Source organism: Camelus ferus, chromosome 16 (assembly GCF_009834535.1).
Source record: "Camelus ferus isolate YT-003-E chromosome 16, BCGSAC_Cfer_1.0, whole genome shotgun sequence".
Classification (NCBI taxonomy): Eukaryota; Metazoa; Chordata; class Mammalia; order Artiodactyla; family Camelidae; genus Camelus; species Camelus ferus.
Window position 1 is genome coordinate 4,962,538 of NC_045711.1, and position 24,524 is coordinate 4,987,061.

At 35.4% G+C, this 24,524-nt stretch overlaps 1 protein-coding gene across 2 annotated transcripts in view; it reads right to left on the bottom strand.

Moving 5' to 3' along the window:
* Positions 1-959: 959 nt before the first annotated feature.
* Positions 960-24,524, bottom strand: part of CLTC (clathrin heavy chain) — a 58,433-nt gene continuing 34,868 nt past the window's right edge. Inside the window, exons 14-33 of one of the 2 annotated variants that reach the window (XM_014556516.2) lie at positions 24,071-24,234; positions 19,218-19,343; positions 18,445-18,587; positions 16,571-16,805; positions 14,242-14,364; positions 13,056-13,201; positions 12,609-12,792; positions 12,217-12,409; positions 11,606-11,763; positions 11,252-11,416; positions 11,016-11,123; positions 10,764-10,931; positions 10,483-10,632; positions 10,260-10,391; positions 10,038-10,148; positions 8,947-9,117; positions 8,377-8,598; positions 7,152-7,172; positions 3,459-3,534; positions 960-2,002 (exon numbers count right to left, since the gene is read on the bottom strand). In XM_014556516.2, the coding sequence (XP_014412002.1) occupies positions 1,878-2,002; positions 3,459-3,534; positions 7,152-7,172; positions 8,377-8,598; positions 8,947-9,117; positions 10,038-10,148; positions 10,260-10,391; positions 10,483-10,632; positions 10,764-10,931; positions 11,016-11,123; positions 11,252-11,416; positions 11,606-11,763; positions 12,217-12,409; positions 12,609-12,792; positions 13,056-13,201; positions 14,242-14,364; positions 16,571-16,805; positions 18,445-18,587; positions 19,218-19,343; positions 24,071-24,234 (2,921 nt within the window). In that variant the 3' untranslated portion in view covers positions 960-1,877. The remainder of the gene's footprint in view (positions 2,003-3,458; positions 3,535-7,151; positions 7,173-8,376; positions 8,599-8,946; positions 9,118-10,037; positions 10,149-10,259; positions 10,392-10,482; positions 10,633-10,763; positions 10,932-11,015; positions 11,124-11,251; positions 11,417-11,605; positions 11,764-12,216; positions 12,410-12,608; positions 12,793-13,055; positions 13,202-14,241; positions 14,365-16,570; positions 16,806-18,444; positions 18,588-19,217; positions 19,344-24,070; positions 24,235-24,524) is intronic. The other variant, XM_006181433.3, reaches the window with a different exon arrangement.

Genomic DNA, 24,524 nt, shown 5'->3' on the forward strand with positions numbered 1-24,524 from the left:
AAAAAAAAAAATTTTTAAGTATCCTGTAAGGAAACCTTTACTATTTTAACTTGTTTCTATTAGGGAAGGGGAAAGAGACAGTCATTCCATTGATGAAAACCAGCTGATTCAGTTTGGCCAGGAGAACAAATCTTGACTCTGAAAAGAATGAGCTCCCAGGGACCATCACTGTTCTCCCTCTTGTTTTGATAATGAAGAGAGCAGGCAGAGATCCAGGAGAAACACAAGTACAGCCAGGACCTGAACAGCAAGATGACTTGCTTCTGACAAACCAAAAAAGGAAAAGGGATTTTCCAACTAATACTGTAATTTCCTAAGGGAAAATTGGAGCAGGGGAGAGGCAAGAGTTCTAAGTTTAAAAAAACTTCTGAGGAGTTTATGGCCATTGGCCAGACTTGGAGAGTTGCAGAGCAATACAAGGCTAGGTAGGGGGCGTTCTAACTCTACTGAGGATTAACAGTCAAACGAAGGTAAAGTATCATTCTCTGCCCTAAGCTAAAAACTTGAATTCAAATGCTGGTTTAAAAAAACAAAAACAAAAACAAAAACAAACCTTAAAATACCCATAATTTGGGGACTCTTAAAATTCATGGTGAAGAACAGCATGTAAACTATGTGCTTATGTACTCTTATTTCAAGTTAATATAATTTAACATCCATGATTTCTTCATTAAAATGAAATGCTTATAAACACCTCAAGTGCCACTTGGTTAAAGTGATGGAGGTAGCCGAAATGTAGCCCACTGCAGCACTGACTGGTTCTTCACACGACTGCATGTACCTTATTAACTACTGGAATGCACACAATGTAATGCCAAGTTTGCACATGTCCCAAGACCCTTATTCCACTTCTGCTCTCCTGCCTCCCTACACTGCCTCAGTCTCCAATATGAAACCACCAAAACGATGTTTCTTTTGATTTAAGTTTGAGAGATTAATTAAAACTGCCATTCTACATATTATTTCCACAGTCCAGTAATTTATTTTAAATTGGAGTAATTTCAAATTCCACAAACAAAACGGAAGAACAGCAATATTTTGTTTGAATTCTTTCTTCTGTACACTCAGTGATCTAAAACACCACAATATCCAACATACACAAACCTCAGGGAAGGGTTAGTAAATACACACAGATTGGAATCATGGTGCTCTTTGTTCCTGAATGGAATGGTCCCACAGAAAAAGCACAGGATACAGCACAACATAAGGGCACCTGTTACATATGAAGTGAGCAAAAACACACTAGCATTTTCTATATGCGTAATGAGGAAACCTGCATAGGTTAGAGGGCCTTTTTTTTATGCTCATTTAAAAGTCAGGCAAGTTGTCTGTAATGCATTTTTCAAATAATTTGGAGAGCACTGCAATCCAATGTAGGATATGCTGATTAGTGTTGTCTTTGTTGGCATTGACAGTCCTGCATGGTCACATACCAATGTTTTCACTTTAGCTTTTCTTTGAATAAAAGAGATTTAAATGCATTTAGACAATACATACTGTAAGCTGTTTACATACACTAAATTTAAGAGATTCAATATTAGAGTTTTTTTTTCTTTAAACACTACAGAGTGCAAATCAGGTTCTTCACAACAGATTGAATATTAAGCAGTTCTTCAAAGAATGAGGGGAAAGAAAAAAAGCCCAAGTGAATAAACATTGAAACTATTCCCCTTTGAAAATAAATTCTAAAATGATGCGGAATGTGAAATAAGCTTTTAATATAGGTGATTGAAGTTTATAGTTAGAAACAAAAAGTAGTCCTTCATGAAATACAGGTTACAAGAACATGTGCCTGTTTTCCCCTGTTATAAACTGAGAAGCGGGTAGAGACGATGTTTCGGTACGAAAATAGGCGACTACAGGATCAGCTTTCCGTCTCACATGCTGTACCCAAAGCCAGGCTGTGGCTGCCCATAGGGTGGTGCAGTATAACCATAACCAAAAGGTGCCTGGGGAGGGACTGCAACACTGGGTCCTGCTGTCAGCATCAACTGGGGCTGACCTAAAGAAGGAAACAAAAAGGAGCAGGGGTAGGGGGCAAGGAAGCGGGAGAAACTGTTAGCATTGTAGGATGACCACACCCGATCTCCCTACTCTAGCAACATGGAATCACAACTTAGAATGAATTTGGTGGGGGCACATTAGACTGTCTCAATTTCAGCATGACACGCACCCTAAGAAGGGTCCTGCCTAAAAAGCCAACAAAAACAGTGCAGGGCCAGGACTCTAACAGTAATTGTTACTTCACGCATCATTTAAAGCAATATGCACATGCATGCTCGACATGCAAGACACTTAGCAATAAGCCTATTGGCACATGGTGTTTGCACACTGTATCTGGTGACAATATAATTAGCACAGGGAAACAATTTTTTAACAGATTTTTTTTTAAACACAACTGAACTTTTAAAATCAGATTTAAATTTGATTTCAACATGTCTAAGTGGTAATAAAACCTAATGCATTTCTAGCAAAGTATCCAGTATTTTTTTAAAAAGCAATAAAAAAAATAAGACCTATTCAAATATGCATCAGGTATGGAATACATTAGCGCGTACAATCTCTCTCAAATACTAAGTTAACACTTTTAGGAAGTTTAAATACCCTTAAGATAAGCCAAATTCAGTAGGTGCCCCCAAATTATTACACCCACCTTGTTTTTGCTTCTACTTTGTTTCGTAAGTCAGTTATGTCAAACATCTTGCTCCCACCTCTAATAATCTATTTTATTTTCTCCAACTATATCAAAACTACCCTGTCCTCTAAATTCCCAGTCTTTTTTATCTATAGAAAAGGGAGGTAATGCCATAGTAGATTTATATACTATCATTTCCTTTAGTGGGTTGAGATTGTAATAGTCATAATTTTATACCCTCCTCCCAAAACCACCTGGTTAAAGTGCTGTAACTTATACCCTTCAAATTCATTGTTCAAATGAATCTGTTCACCAAGAGTGAAATAGAAAGGGGAAGTAGTCTAGACAGACACACAAAAGAAGAAATAAAATTGCCTTCAATATTCACTCAGAGTCTGAAGATCCTATCTCTCTGGAATGTTCTCAAATGGAAACCCCACCCAGTTCTCTGTGTCCCAGTCAGAATTTAAAGGGAGGATGTACTACTTCTGTGAAGCATCCTTCAGATGGCCTTGGCATGTTCTCTCACATTTTGTACTTCTGAAAATTGAGTTCATCAATACTTCTTTCTCAGTAATTTAGGTTATGATCTCAAGTGACTATTTTTTGAGATTATCTTTGCACTTAAGATTATTTTAGTGAATGATGTCAATGTCTGCATTAAGACTTTTCAGAAAACAAAGGTAGTAGAGAGAATTATTTCTTAACTCAGTGAGGTTTTTGCTCTTTAGAGCTTATAATATTTCTATCTTGAGGTCAAATCCCTACAGAATGAACTGTTTTGTCTACTACATTTCTGTGAGGTTAAAGAGAGAGAGATTACCATAAACAATAGGTTGTGTCTCTGTAGCTTGCTCTTCTTCTTTTCTCAATGATTCTGAAGCATCTAATTTATCCACCTGGAGAAAAACAGGTAACGGTAATTAGCACCTCAAAAGTATTATAAACCTAGGTTTATGGCAGAAAGTGGAAAAGCCTTAGTGTGTTAAATTTTGTCAAAATAAAACAGACTAGAAAGAACACTCTCGATCCCCCTCAAATTCAGTGGCAATGTTCATACTTCAGTCAAGGTGATTTTTAGCACTGTCATTATAAACCCTCAGGAAGGAGGGATTTATAAATGCCATAAAAGCTCACGCCAGGCTAAAACTGGGCATGCTAGGATGCAGCCAGCCTGAGGGAGGGAGATTAACAAGAAGGAACCACTTTCTCAAACGAAGTTTAAACCCTATCAAAGATAATAATAATGAACTCATGACCTGGCAAGATTTCCCTCCCCAAAGGAAATGGTCTTCAAAAAAGTGAAATGAGTCTACTGACTGGACAAGGACTTGTGCAGAATAAGCTATCTTTTGCCAACTGTGCACAATTTCTGTCATTATTGACAACAGGTGCAGACTGAAGTGGCTCCATATTTGTTCTTTTTATTTAAAGACAGGCTGCATGTGTGAACGCTCTATTTTCTAAGTAACTAGGAAAGCCTGATTCTGCCCAAACTTCTTGGAGGAAGAAATCTTTTTTTTCTTTTTCAAGCCAAAGAAGCAAACAGCTATCATATGCTAGCTACTCTAAATAAAAGTGAATAGTAGCAGATACTGTAGAGGAGTCCAAACACATCAGTGAAAGAAAGGAGCTGGAATACATAGATCCTTCCACTAACTAGTTGTGTGATCTTGGTAAACCATTGCACTGACCCTCAGATTTCCTTGTCTATACAGTGAGTCAGCTGAACAAGATACTCTATAAAGTTCCTTCTAGGACTAACATGACTTGATTCTGCAGTTCTGTGAAGGACTGGGGAGAATGACATTAGGACACTGGGATTAGGGAACCTTCACCGTACAACTTCCATTTGCCTTTTAAACTATACTGTATTTGTCTTTTCGACTGCATTTAAAAGTTGAGATCTCAATCAAAGTAAAACTAAACTTCAAATCTCAATGTTATCTATTACTAGTGGTTTTCCAACTGGTAAGTGTTCTGGGTGAGATGGGGAGACAGAGTGGAGGAAGGAACTTTTTATGAATGATCACTGCATGTTCTTCAGAAAGGGAAGTGAAAAATCACCAAACAAGGACATGCAGACTTCAGTGAAAAGGCTACGAAGACTGGGTCCCCACAGGGTCAAAGCAGCCCCTAGTTTCTATTTGAAACTATTTAAAACAGTGTGTTTCAATCCTCATACAGGCCATTAAGGTTATTTAGGACAGTATTTTACACATACTTTAATCATTTCATATTAAATATCATAAATATGGGTCTAATCATCCTGCCAGGGAACAAAATGTGAGAAAAGTAAGCAGAGGTAGGCTCTAGACACCTTCAGATGAAGTGTGGCTTTCCTACCCTAGGAAGACGGGTTAGCTTGCTTTTGTATACTGTTTTTCCACTTTATAGCCTAAGTGCTCATGTGTTACAAATTACCCCCTATCAAATTAAAGACTACTATGGAGTATAAGGACCACAAGAAACACCCACTGTTTGGCACCCAAACTTAAAAACTGTTACAACTGTGTAATTTAATTTAAGGCACAGTCTGTGCCACTAAGGGTTGGTCAGATGGGGTTTTGCTAACCTAAACAGTATCCAAGAGTGAGCTAAAGGGTTATACCCCTGCCCCCCCCCAAAAAAAACCACGGGTGAGTGTACATTAATAGTTTCTAGAAGAAAAAAAAAATCAAACAACAAAAATCCACCACTGCATAATACATTTCCAGACTTTCAAGGAAAAGAATCTGAAGTGAACACATGTTTAGAAGTTAATGTCTGAGTCAGATGTTGAAGACAGAATTACATTAATGATTTAGAAGAGCTAGCAATGTCACAATGCCCAGGCATAGTCTTAGGCAGGTTGGATATAGGGAAGAAACAAAAAACAACTCTGAAGGAGTAGAATTGAGCTAAGCAAAAAAAATTTTTGATTTTTCTATATAATGGGACAGCCTCTGGCACAGCAATATCCAATTATTGTTTCCACTGACCCAATTTAGGCTGCTCAAAAAAGAAAAGCAGAGAAGGCTTTTATGAACACAAGCTTTATTAAGAGCTGTAACAAAAGTTTCTGATCCTTGGATTTAAAAAGAAAAATTACAGGTAAGCATGTCACTGAGTTTAGTTCCATCTGTACTATTGGAAATTCCCTGTAATGTAAAAGGCTTTTCCACAAAGACTGCAATATGCTGCAGAGGAAAAGTTAACATGCAGTCAGTTATTTTGGTGTATGTGTGCATGAAAAAAAGGCAAAAGTACTGAAGCAAGAAGTGAGATCTGAAGATGATTGTTGCTATACAGGCTCTCAAGAAACACACACAGCCCACAGCAATGCTTTAAGAGTTTCAAAAGTACTATGATGTAATTGCAATGACTGCCGTACATGCTTGATTTAAAACAACGCATAACACTGCAGTTCAATTACCTATTTTTCACACACACGCTTTCTAACTGCCTTGCTTACTAGCTGCTGAAGGGCCTCACACACAATGTATTTTACTCAGGTTAGCCCTAAGTTCCAATGGTGACTCCAGTTTGGTTCAACAAAATTTCAAGGCATTGTTGTCCCCCCTCCAAATTCTTTTAAATTTGTTCCAACTGTCCTTTACCTTCCCACCCTTTTCTTATCACAATTTGATACTGGACATAAGTTTGTAAGTTTGTTTCATTTATACTGGGATGGAGATAAGCCAATGAAGGAAGCAGCAACCAAAAGGTGCCTAAATTTGACCTTGGACAAGCCAACGGCTGAGTAAGAGCAAATTTGTAGCTTCAGAGATGTGCCTCGTTACAGAAAGTAGAAGTTAATATTGTTTCATTAAATACAGAAATATCCATGTTGCTTAGCAACAATTAGAGCAAGCTACTCTGATGATTTAAAAAAAAGTTTTGATTCCTTTTAAAAACGGACTAGCACCATAAGAACTGGACACCTGGAGAAACATGAGGAAAGTCTCTTCGGAAGCAGCTAGTATCTCTTGTATCTACTTCAGCAAAAAATTAGTAAGAATCAAGAGATCAGAAACTGGATCACAGTCCTTCAATACTAAAAAAAAAAAAACCCCAAAAAGCCTTTTAGGGCATGTATATACATATATAAATTCAACAACTGTCAGGCAAGCTCACAAAATAAAACCAGAGGCTGTTTAAATTTATTTAGAGTAATGAGAAAATCCTATTATGGTCCAGATACCCTGACAGGGAAGAGAAATTTCCTGAAACTTTGGAATTAATACAGAAACTCAACATGCTCAGTTTTTAATAATACATTTAAGAGAGACTGTGAACCAACTACTGATTAGCCTCCTGCCCTTCCTAAAGCCTATTAGCCGATTAGTAGCAAACATCTACTAATGTCCTACAGCTCTATTATAGTTATGTTTCAAGGGACTTGCAGAGGCTTTAGTGAAAATTTATTGGGGGGAAAAAGCAGCAGCAGCAGTGTAGAAAAGGAAGGAAAAAAAATCATGCAAATTCCTTAGACTTAGTCCTCCAGACTTAAAGATGGAAAAGAATCAACTTTCACCTTTTCCTTTATTGCATCAACCTGCAAAGGAATTCAGAAGGTGCAGCTTAGAAAAAAATCAAATTCCATAATGAGCATAAAAAGGTAGAGTCAGCAACAAAGGTTTAGGGGAGAAACATCTAACCACTAAAAAAGGTATGAGAAAAGTGAAAATAAAGGGCATACTGGAAGCAAAATTTAGAATATGTATTTTTTTTAACTTCAGAGCTTATTGCAGAAGAATTTATGCTAGAGTCAGTGTGAAAGAAAGCAGCTTAATCGCTAGTAAAATTCATAGCACTTTGGTTAACAGCAGCTTAGAGCCAGGTCTCACAAGTTGGCATTACGCATAAGAAAGGAAGCTATTCTCATCTATGGCTAAGATACGGCAACTGTTTTTTCTCTTACACTGGACTTTAAGCAGTTTTTACACAGAAAATGTTAATTCTTAAAACAAAATTACAACTTAACACAATGGTATCTAATTGGATGGCAGCCTAAGGAAACATTTAGTTACACAGGGGGTGTTAGCAGTGCTTTTTCCCCTCTTCACTCGGGCATGCAAAGAGATCAGATGTGAAACTGATTTTAATAAGCATGTTTTGCTTTGACATTTAAAATGGATCCTTTAGGACCATTTAAATTAAATGTTAAAGCTAGTAACCGTTGAGGACAGTAAGTAAAAAATATCCTAACATCAAAAACAAACACTAAGATGAATAAGTGAATTTTATAAAATGATTATACCCCAGCTTGTTTAATGTGCTTTTAGGAAATGTGTCATTAACTGTTAACCTTATTTTTAAATTAGGGGTTAAACTATCAAAATATGAAGATTAACAGGATATTAAGAATATAGACATAGCTTCCCCAGGGGAAATAGGCATACATATTAAACTCAAAAACCAATCAAACAGATGGAAATACACATTACTAAGTTATGGACATCTGAGTTACAAGAACTGATCTGAGGAAGATGTTATTTTGACAAAAAAGATTTTATCAAACGTTAAAAAAAATACAATATGGTAGTATTCACCCTTCAGAAATACATTGAGGGTAAACATTCTGACAAGTTATGTTTGAGTTCCCTTTCCACTCAATGTCATTTATCAGGTATTAAAATTTTCAGGAGAATAGGAATATTGTAAGATCAACTAAATTACTTATATTAGAGAAAAAACATTTGGGAAAAAACTGAATTTTACATATCCTCAAGATAATTAGTTCTAAGAGGTGCCATTACCTTTGTCAGGTATTCCTTCATGACCTGGATGAAATAGGGCATGGCAAAATCCATGATATTGTGCCTCCATGCAGTTTCCAGGACAACATCTGGCCTTAAAAGATCGTAACAGGTAAAGAGACAAGCTCCAAAGCATTCTCTTTTTTCTTCCTGCAAAAACCACTGTAGGAGTTCTTCAGCCAACTCAGTATCTTTAGATTCAGAGGCATACTGCATTGCATCCTATTTAAAGGAAAGGATGAAGGTCAGACATTAAATTCATACACTGAACTAGTAAACCAAATAATACAATGGGGGACAAAAACTCCCAGTTACATCATTTAAGTTAAAGACTTGTTGAAAAAAAGCAAAGTACAGGTTAACAGGAGAGGTTTGACATTAACATAAGACAGTCTCCAGAACCAAGAAGTTGCCTGACTTATGTCCTCAAATGGGGACTAAGAGGCAATTCTCAGATTCACAAAACTAACACTTTTATAGACCATAATCACCTGTAACATACCATTTTAAGGTTAACACAGATCATCTGGTACTTGGTTTAACAGCTCTGCCCCCACCAACTTTATTCACCTTGTACAGGCTATCTTTCTTGCACAGTTCCACACTCTGTTTCCAGCGATTGTTGCCTTTGAAGAGATAAGCAGCAATTCTTCTGAACTCAATGAGTTCATGTTTTTCCAAACGCTGAGCAAGCGAGATATTGTCAAAGTTGTCATAAGCATCTATTGATGTTCGCAGAGCCTTAAAAAACAAGACAAAGCCATTTAAATGCCAAATCAGTATTTCATTTTAGCTTGTATTTTATGTTCCACCATTCTTGACCAATAAGCCATTATTGTATATGACTGATTATATGTGATCAACATACTGTGTAATATGTATGTATAATATGACTTGATCAATAAGCCGTTACTGTAATATGACAGCCTAGATTCAAGCATCAAACCGCAAAGTTGTAATCTGAACAAGTATCATTCTTTAATCTAACTGTATAACAATTAAGTCCTCAAAGGTACTATAAAATTTCTAAAGGTACAATTTTCTCCAAGGTTTTCAATATCAAGGACTAACTTGAATGGTTAAAAAAATTGGGAGGTTATAAAATCTGGAGGGTAAGATTTTATGCTCGAGGGAAACTACTGATACAACCAACACGATATTCAGTCATACAGATCAGCATGGGAAGTGACCCTGAAAGAAAATCATGTCGACAGTAAGAGAAAGAAAGGGCAGCTAGCTTATCCTTAACTTTAATTTTGTTTCTGTGAAATCCTTCACAAGGGAAAGCTCACTAAAGACTGATACGCTACTGGGAAGAAAAACAGCGAATAAAATATAGCAAATACCATGTAAGTTTTATGGCCTAGTTTTAAGAGATCAAAAGACTTTTTCAACTCAACCTATAGTCCAGATGGATGAGTATTTTTCTAAAGCATTAACTTGGACAAGATCTAAGCGAATTTTGCAAACTTGGCACATAATTAGGAGACATCAGATTTATCAATCCTGGAAACTTCACAAAATTTAGATGTGAGGCACACAAGTACCTTCTATTTGTAATCCTAAGGGATAATGGGCCTTTTTACTGCAAAGCACACCAACTTTACAAGTCAATGATAACCTGAGTTTTGAGAATATATGCAGGAACCAAAAAGTTTTACCTGATAATCTTCTTCTGTAATAAAGAGGTTGTTCAGTGATTCATTCACAGATTTGTTGTTGTGGTTCTGAACTGAACGCAAATACGGTTTCACCAGTGGTAACTGTTTTACCTTTAAAATAAGAATTTGTTACAAATGAATCACGTTGCTAAAGGTCCATGGACAAAAGTTATCCAAGTGTGCCTCAGTTCCTTGCTATGAGTAAGTTTTAAAAATTATTACCTTGCTGAAATAATTGACCGCGCGAGTATGATCCAACCGTGGAGACAGCACCATCAGCAAATCATTTAACAACAGGGGCTTGAATTCTAAGTAGAATTGTATTGCTCTGTAGTACAGTTCCACATTGGCAACCTAAATGGGAAAAAGTCCACATGTAAGGTAGCGTTATTTCCTACTGAGCTTTCTTTTTCTGAGGCCTTTATCTTCTGAAGAAGGTACACACCTTGGTAATGATATCTTTGAATTGCCCTTCTTTCCATGCATCAGTGGGATGATTCATCATGGTAATTATAGCATTATCATATTCTTCATACTTGTCATACAAAAACACCAATTCTGCCCAAAGATGAGCTTGTTCTGCAGCTCTTAGCACCTGCATAAGAAAGATTTACTTGCTTTAGATATGGGTCTCTAATTCCAGCTAATAGCAAATAAATAAATTAAAATTAAAATTGAAGTATGATTTTTAGCTACAGAGTTGCCTTACAATTAGAGGTTGGTTACCTTAGGAATATTCACTCTGGACCAGAACAGCTCCAGGTGCTCCCTCATTTTCTGTGGCTTAAATTTAGAATATAGAATAGCTAATTCGGTAAACATTCCCATATGAGCTCGCTCAAGTCCCAGTGCTGCTTCCAACATGGTTATCAGTTCTTCAAAATATCCACGATCCTAAGTAAAGGAAATAATGGAATTAAAAATAAGAATATCTGTGGCAAAAGATTTCAATTAATGCAAAAGACTCCGGTTCACTACCTGATAGTAGTTGATGAGTTCCTCCAATTCATCGGCATGTACAACAATATGAAGCCCACACATCTGAGCAAGACGGAACTCCTTCCCATCGACACAGGCGAAGCAGACCTACAATTTAAAAAATTTCAATTATGTGAACTCACATGTACACGTGGCTGGTTAATTCAATTAGTAAGTTTAAAGAGCATTCCTAAATAGCATCTTAATTCTTCATTCAAACTGTTTATTTAGATCACCTCTTTCCATGTTCGAGTACTGTTAGCTTTCCTGGCTCCATCAACAGCTGCCTGATATTCACCCAGATGAACCAAAGTAGATGCCAAGCGTCCAAAATTGGAAACATTATTGTACAACAGCTTAGCAGCATCATACATTTTTTCATCGTAACAACGGTCACCAACCTGAAAAAAACACAAACCGTTTCAATCCTCTTTCCAAAGTCACAACTCAATTTAATATCGAGAAATAGTATTTTTCCTGTAAGACTTCTCCTTGGAAACCTTCAGTTGTCACATGTTCCTATTCAGCTAATAAAACCGCTCAACTATTTTTACACTCTTTTAAAGGAAAATTTAAAAGAGGAAACTCACTTGTTGGATATGAGCATTATTTGGCCCATTGATGAATTCTTCTAACTCTGCAAGGCGGTTTGTTTTAGCCAGCGCAAAAATCAATTCTGTCTCCACGTAGGACTCTCGAGCCTTCTTACGGGCCATCTGCAAGTATTTCACCAGTTCTTCCCAGTTTCCTGCATATAGGAAAATAAATAAATAAATCCAAACACACTAACATATCCAGATTTATCTTTTCACCCAAGCTACTAATTTCCTTTTCAAGGAAGCAGAAGAGAGAGTAACAAATGTAAACAGTGAAATGTATCAAAATAGCAAAACTTCTATTATGCCTCTATTATTACTGACCAAATGAATAGCAAATGACCAAATGACCAATTCCCCTTTTCCTTAAAGTTATAAGATTAGAGCCAAATCAGAATTTTATGAGACTTCAAAACAGAAAACTAAACCTCCCCATGGAGCTTTTAAGTTCACAAAATACAGCCTCTCTTTATCTGCACTAAGATGGAGGGCAAGTAACCATGTAGTCTCTAACTCCAATATAATTCAGAATAAGCAACTAAATTAATGCTTAGCTTATGTACATTTTCTGAGGAGATAAACATATGAAAAGTGAGAAGTCGTACCGCTAGTATTGGCAGCCTGAACAACTTCCATGTAGGATGAAGGATCATCAGCTTTGATATAAGAATCAATAGCTTCTTTCACCATGCCCTTCTGGAGCTGGGCTTTTGCAAGCTGACTCCAAACTGCAGGTTCATTGCAGCGTTCAGCAAACTCATATGCCCGATCCAAGTTTCCAATATGTTCAATTAAGACCTAGGCAACCAATTTTTAGTTAAAAAATTACAGTACAATGAATCTTACCACATAGCAATGACATTTAAATGGTTAGGATTTTATTGCTCTTTTATTGCCACAGCACTAAATTATGCCCATCCTCACAGGACAATGCATACACTGAGTCAAGAGAAGGCATTACATTTAGTAAATCAACTCAGGTCATCTGAAGATTTACCTGCACTGCTGAGGTATTAACATCAAATTTCCGAAAAATGGCAAATGCTTCTTCAAACAGCTCATTGCTGATGGCGATATTGGCAATATCTGGGGCATCGTAATTATCCAGGCGGTTAATATATTCCATAACACGGGTACGGTCAGCCTTGATTGCAGTGAGGATGAGGAGGTTTTGCAGATTCCTTTAAGGAAAAAAGATTTGAATGCAATGCTTTAAAAGCTCATTAGTCATAAAGAAAAAACACTGCAGCTATAGAGAGGTTTTTGTCTCAGAAGGTAGAGTGAGAAAGGGATATTAAAAGAGTGAGAATTAAAAAAAAAAAAAAAAAAAAAGTCAGAATTTAGACAATGTTCTCTAATCTTTGTCTCTTCGTTCCTTCCCAGAACTGACAGGCCATAATTAAAGACTGCATATAAAGAGTACTGGACCCCTCTCACAGCATACCTGTGTTCACTGAATACAGAGTTATCAAGGACAATTTTCTCCAGCAGCTCAATGAGTTCATTAGGAAGGTCTGCAGTCATGAATGCCTTGACAGTTACTGACACTTCTTCAGGGTCCTGAGTTTCAGACAAGGCTGTCTGTACAACCTACAGAGGATATATAGGGAATAAACACTGAGAATCAAGGTGGTTTTGAAGATATTATCTAATAAGAATAAGCTGGCCTCTCAGTAGAAAACTTGAAGGTGAAAACGAATGAATGAGATGAAATACCTTTAAAATATCACCCAAATGTCTTTCTATGCAAATCCAGGTATACCCATAACATGTGTACTTCCATACTCCTGAAAAAGCACCCTACCTATATTAATTCCTATCTTTCCCCTACTTAAAATATTACCCACAAACACTCCTCGTTATCACTTTAATGGCCACATAAAAATCAAATACATAAATGTGGCATTATACACTTAGTAGTCCCTCTATTTTTGCCTTATATGCATGGTTCTCAGATGCTGCAATGAATTTTTTTTCCCAGGAAGCTTTGTATCTACTGGGAATTTTCCTTAGAAATGCTTCCTAGGAGAGGAACAAAAAATTAATAGTCTTCAGTTTATCCTCTTCCATATTTATACTTCTACCAGGAAAATTTAAGAACCATAGTAACAATCTTCAATTTTTAAGGTTTTTAAAAATGCTTTCAATTTTATATAGTTATAAGCCTAAATCTCTCTTGCAGTTCTAAGCTTACTACTGAGTTTATTTAACATTCACCTACTCAGTCATTTTTATTTTCTCTCACCAATCCTTATTCTTTGCTGACTTACCATTGTCCTGAATGTCTCCGATCAATTCTGTCACTTCTCAGGTATTAACAATAGCAATTCTTAACTCATTTTATTAAATATTTAATTTAGTATTCTCCTTTTAACTGTGATGAATTGAGAGAGTTCTGTATAATTAAATTCTCTCTTTGGGAATGTATTTTCTTGGAGGAGATATATTTCATTTTTGTTAACATGATACATATGTTTAGTAATTTTTAGTGTAATTTTTATTTCTTTCTATTTTTTACTGCCATCTCTCACAGTTAGATATGATCCATTTGAGTATATTTGGTATGTGATGAGGGAAAGGTTTTATTCACAGTTAAAAAGATGACTTTTAAATACATTTGCCAATTTTACCTGGTCAATTAGGGGTCTCCTGTAAGGATTGCTTTCCAACAGCACACTACCCCATAATTCTGGATCCTTTCGGCGTACCAGATAGCGGGAAAGACTCTTGAAGAGGGAATTCTCATTGCAAACCTAAATGAGATGTTAAAGATTAATGTCAAAGTAAAAGGTAAAAACTTTTTATAGACTGATTTTACTTTTAAAGATTACTTCCTTATAATTATACCCTGTTAAATAATTTATAGCAAAAAAAAGTCACTTTTACATATAATCTTAAATAGGTCACAATCATGCTTTTCTTATTAAAATTCGGTCAACAGAAAAAACAGCTATTCATTTTTGGAAACTTTTAAAAAATACCCTGATGTTAGAGTTATATTTGGGCTTTAAATTCTACTCTATTGGTCTGTCTATACCTGTACCAGGATGCATGTTTTAATTGTAGAGGCTTTGTAATGTGCTTTAATATCTGGTAGGGTGAGTCACAGCTTTCTTTTCAGTGTTTAGTTATTCTTTCTTTTTAAATTTTTTATTACTTTGTAGGTTTTTTTTTGGGGGGGGGGGAGGAAATAGGTTTGTTTATTTTAATGGAGGTGCTGGGGATTGAACCCAGTACCTCATGCATGCTAAGCATACACTCTACCACTGAGCTATGCCCTCCCCTTACTAGCTATTCTTGTGTCTTTATCTTCCCATGTGTATACGCATACATAGATGCATTTATTTCCTAGCTCTGACCACTGAAAGATCCTAGAAGGAAATACACCTAGAGCCTAGATTTGTGTTTCTATTGTTACTCTACACTTTTTATAAAAGGGATCAAAGCTTCCCAGAAAAATGAAAGATCCAGGGCTGGGGAGGGTATAAAATGAGCATGGTGTAACTTGTTGTGCAGGAAATTAGGAAGTGCTCAAACAGCAATGAGACCATGACCCAAAGCCATGAGAGGCAGGCTGATAAGGTTATTCTATCAGTCAAAACTGGGATAATTTGAAAATCAAAACACAAAGAAACAAACAAACATTATTGGATTATAACCCACAGAACTCATGAGTGCACGAATATACCCATGCTGACTGATAAATGTGGAGAAAGCAATGAAGTTGGAGTACTGTCATTTCGCACCCAGTGTAGAGTAAGAATGGTTAAGAAGAATCAGTAGATTCCAAACTGCGGGGCAGGGGGACTACCCACCCACCCACACACACAACAGGATATTCGCATGGTCTTAAGTGTCTCTTCACAAACTACTCAATAACTGCAGGGGAAAATCTAATAATCATACAATGGAAAACTGACAACTTGATAAAAAGTGACTCCACAAATGAAGGACAAAAGGACTTCAGGTGCTTCTGCACGTTACAGCATGGGAAAGACAAAACTTCAGTCATAAATTTTGGATGGAAATGCACAATCTAAATATAATCAGTAGGAACTATAAGAAAAACTCAAAGAACATTTTTTTTTAAAAGAGACTTTTCATTCACGTGAAATATACAGAGTAAGTGAACCCACAGAGACAGAAGGCAGTTTGTAGGTTGTCAGGGGCTGGAAGGAGGCAGAGAATGAGTACCGGATTTCCTTATGTGGTGATGAAAACTTGAAACTAGACAGACTGGTGATTACACAACATCGTAAATGCACTAACTGCCAGTTGTTCACTTTCAAATGATTAATTTTATGTTACGTGAATTTTACCTTAATAAAAAGTTAGAAAAAGTCTATTTGTACAATGATGTCTGACAATAAAAGACAAAGAAAGGCTGAAGAATTGTTTCAGATCAAAAGAGACTAGAAAGATATGAGTACATTCAATATGTAATCCTAGACTGGAGGGGAAAATTTCTTTTAAAGAACATTATTGGGTCAATTGACAAAATCAGAATTTCTTTTAAAATCTATTTTATTCCATCAGTGTCAGACTGACCAAGGTTGCTATTTATAACGTGGTTATGAAAGAGAATATCCTTATTCTTAGGAAACACACACGGAAGAGGTATGAAGCCATGATGTATGCAACCTATTCTCACACGGTTAAAAATTTAAATGTGTGTATATATACACCCATGTATGTATATATGGTGTGTATTATGTGTACATGAGAGTGTATGAGAACACAAGTGATAAAACTAGTGGGGTTAAATGTTAACAGGTGAGTACAGACAATCTACTATTTTGGCCACTTTAAAGTTCATAATCATCGGCAAAGTTTTTTAAAAAGCATGTCTCTTCCAAAAACGCCCCATTATTACTTAAAACCACTCTGAAACTATCAAAATATAAAATGGTTTGTAAAAATGCAGTCTTCTCTCCACATGGTTCAGCTAGCAGTACTCACATTAATAAGTTCCAGGTCACACTGGCCACGTTCATAAGCAACACAGGCCAGATGTGGATCTCTCTTCTCACAGTACTTCCCAACAACACGACTGTCATAATAAGGATTTTCACGAAGAAATCTCTCTGGGTTGTTATTACTGTCTATGTAGATTTTGGCTAATGCATTGTGAGTAGCAGGCTCTTCACAGCCCTCATGGATTCTCGCCTCTAGCCATGGCAGGAGCAGTTTCAATCTAGTAAAAACAAACAAACAAAACACACACAAAAACCCACATATACACATACTGTATTATATGTAAATAACACACTTTTGACATGCTAACTATGTAAGTACCTTATGGTCTATAATGTGCTTCCCATGTATTATTTTGAATTCTCCAACAATCCTATTACAAATTGGGAAATTAAGACCCGAAAATGGTTTAATGACTTGCCCAAGATTACACAGACAGTATGTAAGACTATTTCATACTCTCCCAAATCTATCAGCTACATTATCTAGATAGGATATAGAAAGAAGAGATGACAGATTCACAGACTGTTCTTTTTTCTTCTTTTTAACCCTTTTTTTTCAGCAGGGGAGGGATGGTAATTCGGTTTACTTATTTGTTTTATTTTTAGAGGAGGTGCTGGGGATGGAACCCAGGACCTGGTGTATGCTAAGCATGCGCTTCTACCAGTCGAGCTATTCCCTCCTCCTAGACTGTTCTTTTTTACACTGGTCAAAATATCTAGACCTAAATAAATCTTGCCTAGGAGTAGGATAGGGATATGGAACGAGAAAATAGGCCAGATTATCTGAGGTTCCTTTCAATTCTAACACAATTAACATATATCATTACCTATAGCCAAAAGAAGCAGTACCCCAAATACATACCAGGAACAAAAATCTGGTAGCTTTAGAACCTCTGGGCTTAATAATGCTAGCAGTCATATGATCACTCCACCAAGGGACATGGCTTTGCTAAGCTACAGCTTATATTTCAATGGTCCAGATGACCAACACTCTTATCATGGTTTAAATAACATGTTAAATTGTTATGACCTATAATCACTTTAAATTAGTCTCAAGCTTTTAAAAATCAGTGTTCTATTTTATATCTTCATTGTCCTTAAATGCAGAATTTTTCCATGTTTGAAACATTCCAATATAAATTCTATGAATACCATTAGTAGAACACCTATACCAACACAGTTTAAAATTAAACCCCATAGGCTTTCTTGATATCTTTTCATAGATAGAGTAACCTTATACTATTTTTCTAACCCACTAACCTCATTTACATCAGCACTTTCTGAACACTAGTTCATCAAAATGTCCCAACTAAAAAAACATACTTCATGTACTTTTTTAGTATTAGACACACTCACATATATTCTCCTCTATTGGAAATTTGTAATTCACATTATCATATTAAGGTTCAACTTAAAAATCAGTTTAACATAGAGTTACAGGGTTATAGAGGAAACTCTTTTCTCTTGTTATACCTGATAAGAATTTATCACAGAAGAATTAGTTATTAAATATGGTGGTATCATACCTAACTAAAAGGAGGCTTTTTACATAGTTTATATGAAAAACAGCTATGTGGTTTGACTCTGTAATTGTAAACATGTAAAAAAAAAAATTGATCAACCAGGTTAACAGATATTCTATAATATCTCAGAAAACAGCAAAACATTTTTTTTTCCAGCGCTATACATCAAGCTATAGCTAGCTTATCACTTCTAAATTAGGCATCTCCAGCAAATTAAGGTCTATGAGTTACTGAGTAGCTTTTAAGGCAACTGACAGGTTATACTTTTATTCACTACCACACTAGGAGAGACTAGTAATTTATTCCAGTTATGAAGATGAGAACAGTACTGCACCTGTTTCTTTTTTCAACCTCAGCAACAAGCTCATCAGTAGAGAATTGACCTCTTACAACAAGAATCAAGTTTTTGATGACATCTTCAGAGCAATCAACATCAAGCAATCCTCCAATAACCACAGGAAGTCGACTTGGATTCACCTACGGTTAAAAAAAAAAAAAAAGTCGTAATATTCATAAGCAAAACCAAAAGAAATTAAAAAAAAAAAAAACAAAACTCATTTCCCTCTTCAAGCTCAGTTTTTTTTGTTTTGTTTTGTTTTGTTTTTTTATTTCTTGGAGCTCAGTTTTAAAATTCAGTTGTCTGGCTTGGGTTAATTAATTACCTCAGCATTCCTCCAAAGCATAAGTAAGTCCAAAGATGCTACAGTCATGAAATGATTATGGAACATCATCTGGTAAAAAGGCCTCCATTATAGCAACACTGCCTTTCTGTTTGGGGAGTGAGAAGATAAAAGTTTCTAATATCTTTAGTTAAGATGGTTTTAATACTGTGCTTTAGAGTCTATGGCCTCTACTCAGATACCTCAGAGGCTATCAAATAAGTAGGGTGTAGGCCACTTAACTTTTTCAATGATAGCAGCTCTGTTCTATTCTATGTACTTGGCATGCACATAAAATTTTAAAGGATTCTGCTGGGGTAAAAAAAAAAAGTTGAAAGTCATTGTAGCTCACTCTTACTGGGCACAGAGTTTCAAAAGGGTGAAAATTTCCAGTGTGAGAAGTAAAATCTACAAGATTATATTTTTAAGTTATCTAAGGATTACTTACCTTCTGTACATATATCTCTATATACTTTTGAAGATTATTTCTATATAAATAGAGCACCAAATCGTGGACAAAGTCAAATCGATCACATACAATGATAAGTGGTAACTGATCTGTTAGCTTCGCTTCCTGAAAAACAAAACAAAAAGAAACATTAATTTTCTTCTTCTGTGAGATTATCAATGTAAAATATGAAAAGCTGTTTTATACTTGGCTCATATCCCAATAGCTGAAGAATGCCTAACCCAGTTTCAGTAAATTTTTATGAATACCTATAGTCACAGCAAAATACCAGGTCCTTCCCACACATACTCTTTACAAAAACAGGCAACAAGATTTGTGAGCCACCAGTGACACTGAGGGTATAAATAATCACACTGGGACTTTAATTAATAGTAACAAGTGAATTTGGAGCTGATTTAAGAGCTATAGTCATACTGTTAAACTAGGTATATATGGCTCACATTTCTTTCAAACTAATGACTTTTTTTACCCCTCCCCATTCCAATCTATATGGCCAGCTTCTAACACACTATTATAATAAAGCCTACAAGAGCAGCATGATGGTGATGGCCATGAATTAAATACACCATATGTTGCTATAACATACAAGTTAAAAAAAAAAAAACACCTAAAGCATCTTTAAACTGCCAATTGCTTTTATCATTACAAATACCAAGCTATCATCATACATATAGATTGACACAGATGTTACAGACAGATAGGTAACACCTGTACTGGGCATTTACCTGATACATGTCCTGTTACATTCCACAGACATTAGGTACAGCACAAAAAACAACAGTTTCCATCAGGAATTCATTTATACACAGTGAAACATTCCTCAATAAATGATTCCTCTATGACAGTCTACTAAGGAAGGAGAACTAATAAGCAGGGTAGGGCTTTCCTCAATGACAGCCACTAAGAACATCATTTGCAAGGTCAAAATAAAATGTTTCCTAAGTCTAACACCGATCAGTCACCCAATTATAAATAATTAGAAGATTAGTCTATGAAGTACTCAGAGAACACTAAACTAAATCCGGGAGTTGTAAGAAATCTTGAATAAAAAAATCAAAATGGCTGTAAATCTGAAGTGGATGTCCAGCTGCAGATTTTTCACATCGAGGAAAGTCTCAAGCAAGTGTTACTAGCACCATGGAAACTTTGTACTAACAGCTGCTGCAATCATTTCTAAAAAGAATGTTTGATTGATCAATGTGAAAGACTTCTGTAGGCCAAGTGTTTCCTACTAAACAAGTATCAACACATTAATCTTCAACTTGTTTAATATGTATGTAAGATACTAAATAGCGTATTTCACCACTTAGGGAAAAAACACACTTGCAAGTAATTTAAGACTACTTAGGTATTCTAGTCTCATACATATGTGTTTAAGATTTCTACTACAAAGACAAGTATTTGTATTTGCAAAGAAAATTTAAATTTGAAAAAAATAGACAAAAACTGGGATACATTTTTTTAATTTATAAAGAATTTTGAATTTTGGTTGCTTGCTTCTGTTTTAATTGAAGTATAGTTAATTTACAATGCTGTGTTAGTTTCAGGTGTACAGCAAAGTGATTCAGTCATATATATATGTGTGTATATATATGTTCTTTTTCAGATTCTTTTCCAATATAGGTTATTATAAGATATTAAATATAAATGTAGCTCCTTGTGTTATACAGTAGGTCCCTATTATTTATCTATTTTATAGATAGTAGTGTGTATATGTTAATTCCAAACTCCTAATGTATCACCCCTCTCCTTTTCCCTTGGGTAACCATGTTTGTTTTCTATGTCTGTGAGTCTATTTCTGTTTTGTAAATAAGTTCCCTTGTGTCATTTTTTTAGATTCCACATATAAGTGACATCATATGATATTTGTCTTTCTCTGGAGATATTTTCTTGATTGCCTAAATTTGCACATGATTTCATACATGAGAATAATGCTATTAATACTTCAAATTTTTACTAAAAGGTTTCTCTTTTGTTATATGGTTAAAGACTTTAAGATTAAAATTGAAATTATGTAAACAAATTCAGGCTTTCTTAAACATAAAGCTATTCATTTAACTAATTATTTACTAAGTATCTATGTACCAGACACTGGAATAAGTGGAAATACAGCATTGGAGATTTAACAGAGAACAAAGTAAGCATTCCCCAAAAGGACTTACATTCTAGTGGGAAGAGACACTGTCTTATAGTGTTAAGTGTTATAAAGGAAAAGAGCGAGATATAGGAGAAGTGATGATGGAATAGGAATAGGTGTTATTTTATTTTTAGATAGGTAATCTGAGGTGTCCTTTCTCATGACATCTGATCAGAAATCTGAAAGAAGGTAAGGGAACAGGTCATGAAAGTCTGAGAAGAAACTGGAAAACGACACAAGCAAAGGCCCTGGGGCAGGAGAGGGTTTAGGGAGTTCCAGGAATAGCAAGCAGGCCAACAAGGTTGAAGCAAAACCAAGAGAGGAAAAAGGATAGAAAAATAAGATCAAAGGTAGCAAGAAGAGGCTCATCGGTCTGAAGAACAGCTCTATGTTTTCTGTTCAGGGCTACAGTTTCAGAAGGTTAGGGCATGAACTGAATAATGCTAATGACACCATTTCATCCTACTTACAGGCTACTTTAAAGAATTTATATTCTACCAATCTCTGTATTCCTGGTGGCTAGCATATAAATGATACATGTTTAATGTTCAAGATTAGATTCAGAGAAGTATTTTTCTTATTATCACAGTTTACATACACCACCAGTCAATTATATAGCTAGTACCTCTAAAATGAAGTTTAATAACAATAATGATGAGATGTAGCATTGCAGGTACATACTACAGGTCAGTAACGAGTGAGTAAATGGTTTAATACTTTCATTCTCATTATTGGCGTGAAAGGCTGAATATACAACAGCAGAATCTTAGCAATGAGCTCACATTTCAGATTATTTAATGATAAGACACCATGTTTCCCTAACTCAGCCTGGAATTAAAATTCCTTCAAGAAGTCAGGAATAACTAAAAACCAAGAAGAAACAAAAGTTGCCTGACAGAAAGGCTAACTCTGCCTTACTTGCAAGGCTTGTTAACCATGGTTACCACTTGAACACCTATGGCATACAAGGTACTTGACAAACACAGCTTGTGGTTGAAGAAACCGAGGCTGAGACACATTAGTTAATCTGCCTGAGGTAACAGCTAGATATTTACTGAATGAATAAACTATACCTAAAAACAGAAAGAAATGGAATTTGAACTAGGTCTGACTGGTTCAAAAGCCCATAATTCACATCCACTCTCCTCTAACAGACTCGCATCCAGTTCCCAAGTGTGGAGGGGAATCCTCATCTAATTAGATCTCATGGGCTAAGCACCACAAGACTGCACCATCCTAGATTCCAGAGGATTTCCTGAAGCTCAAGAACATCATAATTAGGTGAAAATAGTTAATTTAGTCCTGCTTTACTTATACGATAACTTAATACTAAAGAAATTACAACTGAAGCGTAAAAGTTGAGAGCTTAATAAAAACACAAAGAAATCAGTGTCAGATGTGGTAGTATTTTTTAAAAAAGGAAACAGTACTGATACTCAAAGGAGGAACTGAACTGGTATCATGGGTACACTAGCCAAGCATAGAGCATGAAATCCTTCTCATTTGGAGGGGTTTTTTGACACCAGAAAGTCCTGGGTTCAGACACATCATACTAGCCAGGCAGGCTACTCAGAATATTCATGATGGCTAAAACACTATAAAGCTATACTTTGGGGGAAAGTTTATCTTTTAATCTAAAATATAGGGCAACTTCAGCATTTCTAATTACATCATTACACTACAACCCCTAAGGGATCAGCTATTTAATCTAAGTATTAAGTTCTTCAAAAGAACAAACAGCTAAAACTATAGATTATCTAAAAATGATGATTGCAGTAAGGAAAGCCTATTTTTTCCTACTAAATTTCACAATAAACATTTCGGTTTCAGTTTCAATCTAAAATCTCCCAGAAGAAAAAAATACTTAAGAATTTTATATACTATCTCTGGAATCATTTCATATATGTTTAATATAAATGTAAAATACATAAATATTCTATACTTTTCCTAATTTTTATAAGCAACTGCCAATTCTAAAGTATTATTTTCCTCACAAAGTAACTAGTAGGTATGAGAATGAAGCTAAAGTTAAATATTTAACAAAATTAACTGCCCTTAGGTATGCTTTAAAGGCTAAGAATCCTTAAATCATTACTCTTCATTCCAACTCAGGCAACCCTTACTTCTCTACAACCAAATTCATGTGTCACAAAAGCTGAAGATTTTTTTGTTTGATTGTAACTTAAATTTATGAGTTAATAAATGATTAATACTCAGTTTCTAGAGTCAGGCTAATTTGTTGAGAGAAAAACTATGTTCTTTACACAATAGAATATATATATATATATTTATATATAACAGAGGCTCCTTAACATGACACTGAGGGCAAGCGGATCTTAATATTCAAAAAGAGCCTAAATGATATTTTAAAATATTGAGCATCTACAACCACTTTTTGAAATTTTTCTTCCAAAAATAAAGTGAAAGAAAGAAAATTCCTCTGAGATAGTGGGGTGTGTTTTTTTTTTTTTTCCATTTAAACAGATGGTCATTCTTAAGTATTACTTACCAATTTCCTTCCCTATTTCAAAGGAAACCACAAAGTATTAAATTTGGAAGAAATAATTCAGCACACAATATGAGAATGCTAAGAATTTCACACTTAGGGGAAAAATATTTTAAAGCTATGAGCAAACCCTTGTAGAACTGCTGATCTTCAACCCAACCAGAAGATGCATTACTCAAAACCAATTACCTTGAGAAAATTCTTGACTCGCTCAGGATCATAGCAGTTGCTTTCTCTGCAGATTCTTTCTACTTCTTTGATCTGCCCAGTCTTGCAAGCTGCCTGAATATATTTAAAGTGCACGTCTGGGTCCTGACTAAAGTTAACAATGGATCCCAGAAAATAAAAAAGACCTTAAAGAAACAAATAATTAAAATTAAGCACAGGTGCACCTTTGAGAATAACAGAAATAAAAAATACCTAAGCAATTAAACATTATACTAATTATACCTCAATTTAAAAAACATCAAACACACTATTATACTGAATACTCCCAAATAAAAACTGATTGCTTAAAAAGCTCAATGAGAATTCAGTTCAATAAACAGATTTGCACTTTAATCCCTACAAAACAGAAAATTCAATCCAATGTTTTCTAGTAGCTGAGAAACACTTAGGAGGCAACTGCTTAATATCAAAGCTA